The following is a 13,041-nucleotide window of genomic DNA, read 5'->3' on the forward strand; positions in this document are numbered from 1 at the left end:
AGTATGTTTGTCACGTGATAACTTGGCTAATTCGGACACGATTTTGATGATACGTTTTTAGTTCGAAATATTTTACTATTGGTGGTGGGTACCATTCTCAAGCAACACATTGATATTCTTATCTGATGAAATTAAAGAATACGAAATAATTTTTGATTATTCTATTCAATCTGTTGTAGTGATACATATAAGATTTTATTATTTTTTCTTGAAATATAGACGTAGATAATAATTTATTTAGATTAATTGTAGAAACTAGAAAATCATGTTAAGTGGAATGATTTTAAAAAAGAAACTAACTAATAATGTTATAAAATGTGAAAGCAGATACTACTTTTAACTAGCACTACCACAAAAATAAACTAATATTTAATATTAAAAAAATTACAAAATTGTTTACCATGGTTAAATACATGTTATTATGCAAGATACTCGAAAGCATGAAGATCTACCAAATCCGACAGATTAAACTACGATCCGAAACCAAATTCACGGAGGAAATATTCACTGGAGAAGAAAAAGTTCCACACATAACATATGTACATACAATCATGTCTTTATCCCATTCGGGATAGACAGAGTCAACTACGAAAGCTATGCTCGTCGCTCAGCCCAGGTATTGAAATTAATACGATTCAAATTCAATTTTTCAAATTTAAATATTTTAAACATAATCATGGGACATTTCAAACATCACTTATCTAATGCTTGTCATATCTTTTGGTTTCACAACATTGGTTGACGATAAATAACTAAAAACGAAATTTACTGCCGCTTCCAAAGCGTCAGTGCAGAAGAAGCGGTAACAATAACACTGCATAATTTTCTTCGACGTCAACTTTACAATTATCCAAACTTTAAATTAGAATAGAAATGTAAATGTGAATGTGGATATGATATGTCAAATATATAAAGACTTGATCATTTTGCGTTCTCCAGTAAGTTGTTCCTCCGGAGTTATTTTGGATTAACTTGTCGTTCCAGGATTACAGTGATTGCTAGCAAAATATGTGATATCGAGGACAACTATTTCAATCGATAATTCTGAGATTTTCCTATTGCACAATCTTGCTAAGGAATTCGAAAAATATGCAAGAATTATTAATCAGAATTGAACTAGCTGTGTCCCGCGAATATTTTTATACTTCTGGTGATGATGATGTATAATTATGAAGATATGATGAAAAAAATAAAAATAAAGTGGTGAATACTAATTTAGGTAAAAATTTTATTTGTAACGTGTTCTTCTTTCGAAACATCTCATAAACAAATCGACATCATTCATAATTCTATAGATAAGGCACAGCTTTAACCACGATTCTGGATTAGTAAGTTAGATTTTTACACGAATATTGAATGCCAGTTCTTTGCATGTAATCACTGTCGCTCGAATGAGCGGGTTGCCTCACAATGTTTTCTATCACCATAAGGACAAAACAAAGAAAAAACCTTGTAATACCCTTCGTTTTTGTGAGGTTAAAAATAGGAAAGTATGGAACCCCAAGCGTTTAACGGCTTACATTCCGAGCTTACAACAAAACTAAAGCTCAAGTGTATCAAACGGATTTATCGGCCCTGACCTTTGCAAGTTTACGCCGACTCTTCTGGCCTCGGTAGGACTAAGGGTCTGTTCACACTGATAAGACACAACGCGACGCTGCAAGCACATTTTAAATGCTCTCTTTATAATTTGATATATCTATTTGAGATTGTTTTACCATTTAAGATTTTGAGCCGTGGCCAGTAAGTGTCGCAGTGCCGGCAGGAAGCCGCCCCTGATTCCTTGCCATCGGGTCCTACGTTGAAGTGTATTGTGTACACAACTTGACAATGATACAACTTAGAGTATCCACTTAATTAAAAAGTACGCAATCATATTTTATGGATAAAATAATGACAAATTATTTGCAAGAATTTGAATTTCATCGAAATCAGACCAATGTGTCGAAATTTTTCGTAAATAATATATACTACATACAAAAATTTATTAAATAATAGTAAAGAAAACAAAAACTATGATTTTAAAACGCACTAATGCGAAACACGACGGGATTGGAAAGGCATGACTTGTCAAGTTTCCCGCCAAATGGAACTTCTATGTTCGTCTAATGCGTAAATATTGTAGGCTATGGCATGAATGTATACAGCCAGAACTTGGTTCATCGATATTGTTTTGTTACACCAGCGATGTCGATCGATAAGTGATGAAAAAACATCACGTGTTTACGCCGTGTGGTTCCCAGCACTTCATCTCTTGTCCATGAATGTCGTAAAACGTCTGCCTACCTAAAAAGGGACAAGAAGGAGGTAAAAAGTTACGACATAAATTTTACGGTAGTGAAAATTTGCATCAGCTGTTAAAAAATGCTCTTAGTCACCAACGATAAATACACCAAGAGACGTGTACAACTGTGCCAGAAAGCACTCTGTAAATGTTATGTTGGCTGTTCTATATTTTTAGAAGTCTATAGAAACTACATAACTACGTTGCATCGGTATTTTAAAATAAAAGGTTTCCATTTTCCGTTCCCGAGCATAGTTGGGAACTGAAGTATTTACATTAGTTCGCAATATTGAAAATTATGTTGCTTTTATGTAAAATATCCAAGTAGGTACTTATAGCCTAGTCATAAGTTGTTACGTAGGGAGCTTTTCAATTGAGTTCAATGAAAACTAATGCATGTTTTAAGGATATAAACTTGCGATTCTTCATTTAGGCGATTGCTAGCAACCTGTCCCTCTTCGAATATCAATTGCATCTGCCAAATGTAGATGTTTTAGTTTTTTCAGGACTTAAAAGTATTTGAAGTATTTTCAGGACTGTTGGCTCTGTCTAACCCGTAAGGGATGAAGATATGATTTATATGTTGGCTTAGTAGAATTGCAGTAAGAGTATCAAATAAACATTTAAAATATTCGTGAATCTGTGACCAGCGAAGTTACTCGTAGAAGGGAACAGAGCGAAGAAATTATTTCACACATGGCATTAATTAAAATTTTCAAAAGAAAACGTCATAGAAGTATAGTTGGGCATTTCTTAATTGGAAACCCGGCGCTATAAAAATATTTGCGAAAAGTAGGACCAGCTCACACTAATGACTGCCTCATAGGGTTATCACTAGGTGTTAGATACGTACGGCACCTTTACGGCAATTTTAGCAAAATTAAAATTTCACCCAAACGCAAATTATTATTTCTTAATAAATTAAACCGACGCGGTTGTATGAAGAAAGATTTATATGGGGATGAAGCGAAAGAAGTATGCAAGAATCGTGGCTAGCAGAAATGTTACAAAAAAGCTCGCGAGAATTTAGCCACCACAAGAAAACAGGTGTTTCGCAAATCCTAACGGAACTATAGTTTTTATCTTAAGCTTAATTAAATGTACGCGAAATTTTATTAGGATTGTTTAAGTACCTAGATAACGCGTGAAGAGGTTAAAAACAAATAAACAAAAAACTTACTTTCGCATATAATGACATATCTAAGGTCTTTGATTCAATGGACTGCTGGGGAAACCCCCAACTTTGCCATTTCTAATCGGCATCATGGCATCGCAATATCATGGCATCGTTTATATAGTACCCGCATGCATTACAGATTTGGAATTTGTAAGTAGGTAGTATTTAATATTTTTAGTGGTGTTATTTTATGTATGTAGGTGCTCAGGACTGTGTGTGTGGGTACCTATTTATTTATGTTTATTTTAATAATAACAGAAATATATCACTGTAGCAATGCCTTAGCAACCCTATAATTTTCTTTGGCTTAAAATCAGACGGGTTTTGGCACGGCAAAGAAAACTAGGTTTCAAATTCTCTAGCTGAGGAAAGCTTTCCCATTTTGTGGTGCTACTAAGTCTTCACTAATGGTTTACATTCAAATTAGCAGTGATCCGATTGATGTTATAACGTAAACGGTATAAAGTGGTAGGCAGAGTTTAATGTTAAGTTTAGTAATTCGAAATTCCATTCAGAACTCAAAGAATATTGTTGACAAAGACACTGCCAACCTAATTGTAGAGGACACAGAGATGAAAATAAATAAAAAAGAAAAGGAAAAAAGAGTGATCGATACGTATAGAAAGGTATGTGTCCAGGTGCAATTAAAATTTGAAATGAAAAATATTTGAGTTATTATTTAAGAGGTTATAATTGTAAAGAAATATCAACTAGATAAGTAATAGAACGAGTTTTATAATTAATACATACATATGATGCGCTACCTACTTGGAATTCTTCATGTAGGTAGGGCATGAGCTAGCAACCTGTCATTATTTGAATCTCAATTCCAACATTGGGTCATTCAGCTGAACTTGGCCTTTGAGTCTTTCCGAGACTGTTGGCTCTGTCTTCCCCGTATCTATGTAGGTATGTGTTGCGCTCATCTCCAAAAAAATACAAGACAAATTCGAAACAAAAGAAACAAGTTACTTACAAAGATACATTCTGAAAAAAGGTCAAAAATAAAACGGGTAGGAACTTTTTGACCTTTATCAGTGTTCCTACCTATTTTGTTTACATTAAAAGAAAATATCCTTTTCCCTACACCATTAAGCAAATAAACAGAGCTTGTTATGTCTAATGATTACTGTTTGAAGCTTAATTAACTTGCTAAGTAAACATTTATTCCGATGAAACCCACGCAAATCGAAGATCCGATAATGTGTTGGTATTTCGCTTGTACGGTTGAGTATTGTATGAATTTTCCTTTATCGTCTGTACTCTACTTATATTTAATTAATCATAAGTACCTATATATAAGAAATGATTGAATACTTACGCTTACAGTGTGAAATAAATAACCCGGTTCCCAGCACCAATAGAAAAAAAGAATAGAACCATTCCATCTCTTTCCCATAGATGTCGTAAAAGGCGACTAAGGGATAGGCTTATAAACTTAGGATTTTCCTTTTAGGCGACGGGCTAGCAACCTGTCACTTTATGAATCTCAACTCTATCATTAAGCCAAAGAGCTGAACGTAGCTTATCAGTCTTTTTTAAGACTGTTGGCTCTGTCTACCCCGCAAGGGATATCGACCTGATGATATGTATGTATGTAAATAAATAATATCGGTGCGTATATACGTAATTTGATCAAATCCTGGACGTCCGTGGCCATTTAGTCTTTTCAAGACTGTTGGCTCTGTCTACCCCGCAAGGAATAAAGATGTGACCATAATGTAGGTATGTATGTAACAAAATTCAGAAGTGGGATCTCAGTTCACTAGATACTCTATTTAACACACTCTATTTAAATTAAACGTGAAAATAACGGACACATAAAATAAAGCCAAAATATCAACGTGTGATTTTTCCATTTTACGAAACAATAGAAACCTTACCGTCGAGGTCCGGCTTTACAAACACAAGGATTATTGGCTTACATTGGAGCTGTGATCTTTTATTTTCATTAAAACATTGATATTTTGGGACTTTGATGGATGGGTATTGTATCGTAACCGACTCAAAAAGTGTGCTCGTTTTGTACGTAGTTTTACGTAAAATCCCACTCTCGCCGTCTTTGCCTATTTTCGAGGAAGGTAATACCACAGATGCTTAGATTATATGATGATGTTTAGATTATAGAGGTAAAAACATTGTAAGGAAATTCGGTAATGAATCGAAAGTGTAATCATTATCCTAGCTGGGTTTAGTATCGCCAGAGTATCTACATAAACAAGGGAGTGGCTTCGTAACATTACTACTTGACATAGCATCTTTTAGCTCCTTCCAGTAGGAGCGCAACGCAACCAGAATTAACATTAGGGAATGAACAGCTTAGGCCGTTGCATTTATTTCAATGATAAATACTGAATGTGGCTCTACGATAACAAAACGTCGCAAATGTGTGACAAAAAAAAGTAAAATCTAATGACATTGACGTATATGTGTCAGTTATGCATGACAGTGACATAAACGGCTTTGTTTACATACATTGTAAGTAAAAACTTGGTTGACGTGTATCTCGCATTCCAGGATTTTAATCTTTTCAATTTGTTTGTAGTAATTAATTAGATGAGTTTAGTAACTAGGTGTGTATAAACGCTGTTACTGTGCAAGTGGCAAAATGCTAAAAGCCGTAATAGTAATCGGCGGGCCGCAAAAAGGTAATGGTATACGTCACCGGTATTGTAACATACATTTTGTCGCTGATTTTCTAAGAATTTACCTAAATTTCTACGTGTATATTACTCAGACATTTTAATTATCATCTTTATTATGGAACGAATTTCAACCAGGGCGTTGTAAAGTAGGAGTAAGTTAGATTATTGTTGGTTATTAGTCTTATCACTTTACAACTGATAAGGCTTTCTTACAAAGTATCCAGGTACTCATTTAAATGGTAATATATATGCAGATAGAGTGAGGCAATAGACTCAAAATTTCGGAAACCCTGGGTTCTGAAACAAGGGGAATGAGATTGATAGCTTGTATAATGCCGCCTAGGGTGTAACATGCAATTAATTTTATTTAACATTATTAAATTCTGAATTTTTAGTTTAATTTTAAATAAAAAAAAAATCATAACTGGGTGGATAAACATAAACCTTAATCCAAAAAGTCAATATATATTTTCTTTCTTTTGCAGGCACCCGCTTCAGACCTCTGTCCCTTGACACACCAAAACCTCTCTTCCCAATTGCCGGAGTGCCGCTTATACAGCATCATATAGAAGCATGTGCCAAACTGAAAGAATGCAAGGAAATTCTGATCATTGGCTCTTATACTACAACTGTCATGGCACAATTTGTGAGTGATATGCAGAAGGAATATCACATTATTATCAGGTACATTAGTCAAAGTGATTGCATTTATAAAGGTCCTCACCAACAGTCTTGAAAATACTGAAAGGACAAGTTCAGATACTAGCCTTTACTGCAGCTTTTAACACCATCTTATAATAGAATACAGGTTTTACGCTAATCTCACGGCAACTTAAATTTTTACTGGGATGATAGGTACCCTGTGTGCTTCTTCAGACTAATAATATATACTCCTAATTATATATATGTTATAATTCTAGCTTGCTTGCCCATTAACTACAAGAAGAATCCCAAGTTTATGAGCCCAACCCTTATTAGCCTTTTACTTTTTCAATGGGTAAGAGATGGAGTGTTCCTATTCTTTATATTACAGATATCTGCAAGAATTCACACCGCTGGGCACAGGAGGTGGTCTCTACCACTTCAGGGACCAAGTCCGAGCTGGGAGCCCATCGGCTTTCTTCCTACTTAACGGTGATGTCTGTGCTGACTTCGCATTGAAGGAACTGTGGATGTTTCACTCTGAAAGACCAGATGCCTTGGTACGATATTTTTTTTGTTTATTTAGGTATTTAACATCATCTTTACTTTTTTCGCTTCATCACTGATCATAGACATACAAACAAGAGAGTTGTTGGTCGAATCGGTAACGCGCCCGGTTAAAACACGTCTTGCGGATAAAGGCACCAGTTGGAATCCCAACTCTGCCATGTATCATTGACTATTTTAGAAGTTATGTACATTTGTTTGAATACCAACCGATGCTCCTATGGTAAGGGAAAACCTCGTGAGGATACCTGCACATTCTGGCAACTGGTTGTGCAACAATGATCCTATATGGGTTAGGTTCCCTTGCAATAGTTACGGAGGTCAGACGTAAATCGCTTCATATAAAACCTGACTCATCCAATCCAGGATCCATGGTAAGCTGTTGCTTACCCCAGGCTTCTCTCCAGGGTCGTAAGGATGCAACCGGGACTACACCCACGAAGTAGAAGATCATAGCCATACAAACTCTTTTTCCTCCAATCTAACATGAACCTTATTAAATGCATTCACATTCAGTTTACTATACATACAATCTGTGTCTGTGTCAAAAATGTAGACAGAGCCGACAGTCTTGAAAATACCAATAGGCCACGACTGTACTGTTTGACCTAATAATAGAAAATAAGATTCAAATAGACACAGGTTACTAGTTCATCGCCTTAGTCGCCTTAAATATTATTCTATTCTATTCTATTTTACGACATCCATAGGAAAGATATAACGTGGTCCTATTCTTTATCTAATGGTGCCGGGAACCACACGGCAATTTCAGTTTGTCAATTGTCAACTTTCCATTTCTTTTCAGGTAACAATAATGGGCACGGAAGCCACTCGCCAGCAATCTGTACACTATGGCTGCATGGTCCGCGACCCCTCAACTAAGGCTGTAAACCATTATGTTGAGAAACCCAACAGCTATGTCTCTACTTTGATCAACTGTGGGGTGTACGTGTGTTCGTTACAAGTCTTCAATACTATGGCAAATGCTTTTGAGAAGAAACAGAATGATTTTTACAGGTATTTATTTATTGAAATGATTTGAGTTTGCTTTTTGATATTAACCTATTTGCTAGCCCATCGCTAAGATGATTTCCCACTTAATATTTTATCACTACCTAAGCCATTCAGAAATAAAAATGTATTTAAAGCAGAATAAGCCTCTAAGAACAACATATATGTATGTAATAATAAAAATTTCCCAGTATAATGAAGAAGCGCAGAAGTTAGTTAAATAATTTATTTAACTTTTTCACCCTTATATTTCCCACGGATGTCATAAAAGGCGCCTAAGGATGTAAACTAAATAGCAAACTTATGAACATCTGTCGACCCTGTAAGGGATAAAGATGTGATTATTGTATGTTAGTATGTACGCCCTCTAATAACTTGTAAAACTAGTCCTAATAAATATTGTATTTATTCTATACATTTTTAAATTACGTATTACTAAAACGTCACATATGTTTTGTTTCTTTCATTGCAGTGGCAACAATGGTCAATGTAGTCCCGATTACATTTCTTGGGAACAAGATGTTCTAGCGCCTTTGGCCGGCACGAACAAGTTGTACGCTATGCAGGTAAAATTATTTTCTCTTTGATTCTTTTATTCGGAAAATAAGTCTTTGATGAGATGAAGAAAGTATTGTTTGAAACACTAAAAGTGTAAAAATGTAGTAAAAGCAAGTAAAGCGCTTCTTTACAATTTCCAAAAAATATATGTGGCTACAAAGAAATTTACGAGTTCATCAATCATCAATATCATTCATTTTATTTCTACGTAAAAACATTTTTAGTTAAGTACATTATTAGGTATCCCCCAACTTATTCCCTCTTACTAAATGTTCTTGTTTTTGCCAGGAAGAGATTGCATAACGCGATAAGGCCGCCTTTTGTACATTACTTTAACATAAGCTTGGGATAAAATTGTTATAATTTTATGTGGAATTCTACATGCTATATAAGTATAGCATGTAGAATTCCACATCCAGCTCTAGTAATCGTGGAGAACTGAGAACCTATACTAGGTATCCGGAGAACCTTTATTGTAGACCTGGTGGTCATCTATACTAATACTATAAAGCTGAAGAGTTTGTTTGTTTGTTTTAACGCGCTAATCTCAGGAATAAAAGGTTCAAATAAAAAATAAAAAAAATTAATAGACCATTTATCGTGGAAGGCTTAAGGCTATATAATATCACTCTGCAACTATTAGGTGCGAGGAAATAATGGAAAATATGAAAAAAAACGGGGATAATAATCCTTCCAGGGCTTCAATGATGCCCAAAATAACTAGGTATTTCACGCGGACGAAGTCGCGGGCACAGCTAGTTTGTCGTATTAATCTAATTATCAATAATTCCATGCAGGTCACAAATTGGTGGTCCCAAGTGAAGACCGCTGGCTCGGCTATTTATGCCAACCGTCACTACCTAGAGTTACATCGTAATAGGATTTCACAGTCTGCGCCCTGTCAGATAATGCCTGACGTGTTCATACATCCGTCTGCGATCGTCGATAGCACGGCTGTGGTGAGTATATACATGCATACATACATATGGTCACGTCTATATCCCTTGCCGGGTAGACAGAGCCAACAGTCTTTAAAAGACTGAATGGCCACATTCAGCTATTTGGCTTAATGATAGAATTGAGATTCAAATAGTGTCAGGTTGCTAGCCCATCACCTAAAAAAGAATCCCAAGTTTGTAAGCCTATCCCTTAGTCGCCTTTTACGACATCCACGCGAAAGAGATGGAGTGGTCCTATTCTTTTTTGTATTGGTGCCGGGAACCACACGGCACATGGTACATGCATACATACATAAAACCACGCCTCTTTTCCTGAGGGGTGGGCAGTGACTTTCCAATAATTCCTCTAGCCTTAAAAAGACTCATGTTCAGCTTGACGGGTTAATGATGATAAGATTCAATTCAGTTAGGGATTTAGCCCATCTTCTAAATTAAGAATATCAAAATATATAATAATAATTATATAATCTACCCTTGTTTTAGATCGGGCCAAATGTCTCAATAGGCGCGGGAGTGACAGTAAAAGCGGGTGTCAGGATAAAGGAGTCCATAGTGCTGAACAACGCTACCATACACGAGCATGCACTGGTCATGTATTCTGTTGGTAAGTTTTATTTATTTTTTATTTATTATCTACCCGATTTCAGCGCAATAAATATGAAACTTGTTAGATTTTTCTCTGGGGAAAAAACTTCCTATGGAATTTTTAGAAATTTTTAGACAAAGAACCTATTTTCATATTAGTATAGATTTCAGAGTATTTTAGCCCCAATATGTATGATGGGAAGATCCCCCAATCTCAGATGATTGCTTCAATTTCTTGCCCTGGGTAATTCAAATTCTTACTCATAACAGAAATAAGGTAAGTAACATAAAGTTTTAAAAAATACTTTAGCGCCATCTATTAGCAATTCGCGTACGTGGTCGGTAAAACAGCCGCCCAAACGACAAAGGCTACCACTTTAAAAAATATGTTTTTTTTGTTCACAGTAGGTCAGGAAGCTTCAGTGGGTGAATGGTCCCGCGTGGAAGGGACCCCTTCGGACCCCGACCCCAACAAGCCCTTCGCGAAGATGGACAACACGCCGCTCTTCAACTCCGACGGGAGGCTTAACCCTTCCATTACCATTTTAGGTAATATAACTTTTGCTTCGTTTACTTGGGAATTTCCAGAAAGAAAAGTGTATGGTACTCGTGATGGTTTTGTCTGTCTCTGTGCCAAATATCTTTAAAATGAATTGTCTTCACACAAAACTGACTAGAAGATTTGAGATTGACTGGAAGAGATTGCTTTAGCGATAAGACCGCCTTTTTTTCTGTTTTTCTTTTTCTTATGGTGCAATATTTAAATATATATTAAACCAAAATGTCTTTCAGTGTTTAAAGACTGTTGGCTCAGTCTACCCAGCAAGTGATATGGATATGATTATATGATAATAAAAAGCGAAACAGCGATAGTTTTTCGCGTTTTTAGACGGAGGCTAGTCGATTAAGATTAACAAGTAAATAAAGTTTAAAGTCAAAAACTGACTTTTACTACAACGTATACTAATTTGTCAAGTAACTACATTCCACATTCGACGTTTCTATTAACAAATATACAAGTGCGATAATGCTTTTAATTTTCCTTTTAACAGGTGCAGGCGTAGTGGTACCGGCCGAGATGATACTCCTAAATTCCATAGTACTGCCGCACAAACATCTGACAAGGAGTTTTAAACATGAAATTATATTATAGTATTTATTATTCTTCGATTAATTAAAAAAACAAATATATATTTTATTATTTTACACAGGCTTAAACGCACAAAGTTAAGTTTTCTAATGTCGATGTATCAGCGTCGCGTTAGAAGTGACCAATTTAGCATTGTGAGAGTACGGTAGTGCATCAGCCAAGACACGAATCCAAGTGAAATGTGCCTTACATTTCACAAGCGTTTTTTTTTCTTTTAACGATAAAACCTTTTTATTGTTTTTTGATAGATCATTTTAAGAAAGTCAATTGGGTACAAATATTTTACCAGTGAATTTATTATTCAGTGTAGCTCCTTAGAAAGGTAGAAAGGATAAATAAACTTAATTAAAGATAAATTATATTAATAATTGTAATTTGCCGTCTGTCTTCTGTTGTTTTTAAACAGACTGCAAAAAAGCGTTAATATTAATTTTTCACAGCATGTATAACATTACTTACATATGCCGACAGCTAAGAATGGAATCTTAAAAGATTCCATAATAAAGAGGTATAAATATCAGATGCAGCTTATTCAATCAGATAATTATAGAGTTGTCAAACAAAAGTATCATTATGGTACCCGTTAACTGGATCCATATAATATTTTTTTTTACAAAACATTAAGATTGCAGGCGTCTAGAAATTGTTGTTTTCAAACAATGTAGTCGATAATTATACATTGCTTTCCGGTGAAATTTTGCCAAAGTGGAAAAATTACATATAAATGTATCTAGTCTTGTGATTGGGTCCTGCAATAAAATGTTTGTTCGGTTTTTTTTTTTTAAATAAAAAGGGGCACTATTATTTATGTTCATTTACTCTTACTGGCGACTCTCAAGTAATCGCACAAATGTGCCTCAAGTAATAAGTGCTTCTTTTTAGAAATATTTTGTTTCATGTTTTTAGTAATCTAGGTTCAAATATATAATTGTAAGTGTTTATTTTCCTCTGAGATTGTCTGACTGACAAATACCAATGATTTCAGTAATTACAGATATTTTATTTATGGGAAAAAATAAAAAATATTGTCTACAAATACTATTATTTTTAATTTATACTTACTGTATAGCTAAGTATTACTGCTTATTGTATATTTTTTATATTACCAATTCAAGTCGTGGGACAATTAATGCTGCAATAAATTTAAGTACAGAATATAATATGTATTTTTTATGACACAAATAACACAAATTGAGTAAGCCTTAAAGGGATGAAGTCGTGGTTATAGTATGTCATATCCCTTGCGGGGTAGACAGAGCCAATAAGTCTTGAAAGGCCGCGTTCAGCTGTATCGCTTAGTGATGAAAGTGAATTGAAATTCAAATAGTTTGCTAGCCGCATCGCCTACAAGAAGAATCAAGTTTATAAGCCATTCTTAAGTCGCCTTTTACGACATCAATGGGAAAGATATGGCGTGGTTCTATATCTACTATCGCTTCAAATCTATTGGATTGTATAGATTA

At 35.0% G+C, this 13,041-nt stretch overlaps 1 protein-coding gene across 1 annotated transcript; it reads left to right on the top strand.

Annotated features, from left to right (window-relative positions):
• The first annotated feature begins 5,923 nt into the window (after positions 1-5,923).
• On the top strand, positions 5,924-12,358 carry LOC106135858 (mannose-1-phosphate guanyltransferase alpha-A). The gene is made up of 9 exons (XM_013336252.2): positions 5,924-6,109; positions 6,592-6,790; positions 7,140-7,308; positions 8,121-8,332; positions 8,799-8,892; positions 9,682-9,843; positions 10,327-10,447; positions 10,834-10,977; positions 11,481-12,358. Exons 1-9 carry the CDS (start codon positions 6,070-6,072, stop codon positions 11,579-11,581), a joined length of 1,242 nt encoding a protein of 413 aa, XP_013191706.2. The 5' UTR covers positions 5,924-6,069; the 3' UTR covers positions 11,582-12,358.
• Positions 12,359-13,041: the final 683 nt, after the last annotated feature.

The sequence above is a fragment of the Amyelois transitella genome, chromosome 24 (assembly GCF_032362555.1).
Source record: "Amyelois transitella isolate CPQ chromosome 24, ilAmyTran1.1, whole genome shotgun sequence".
NCBI classification, from domain to species: Eukaryota; Metazoa; Arthropoda; class Insecta; order Lepidoptera; family Pyralidae; genus Amyelois; species Amyelois transitella.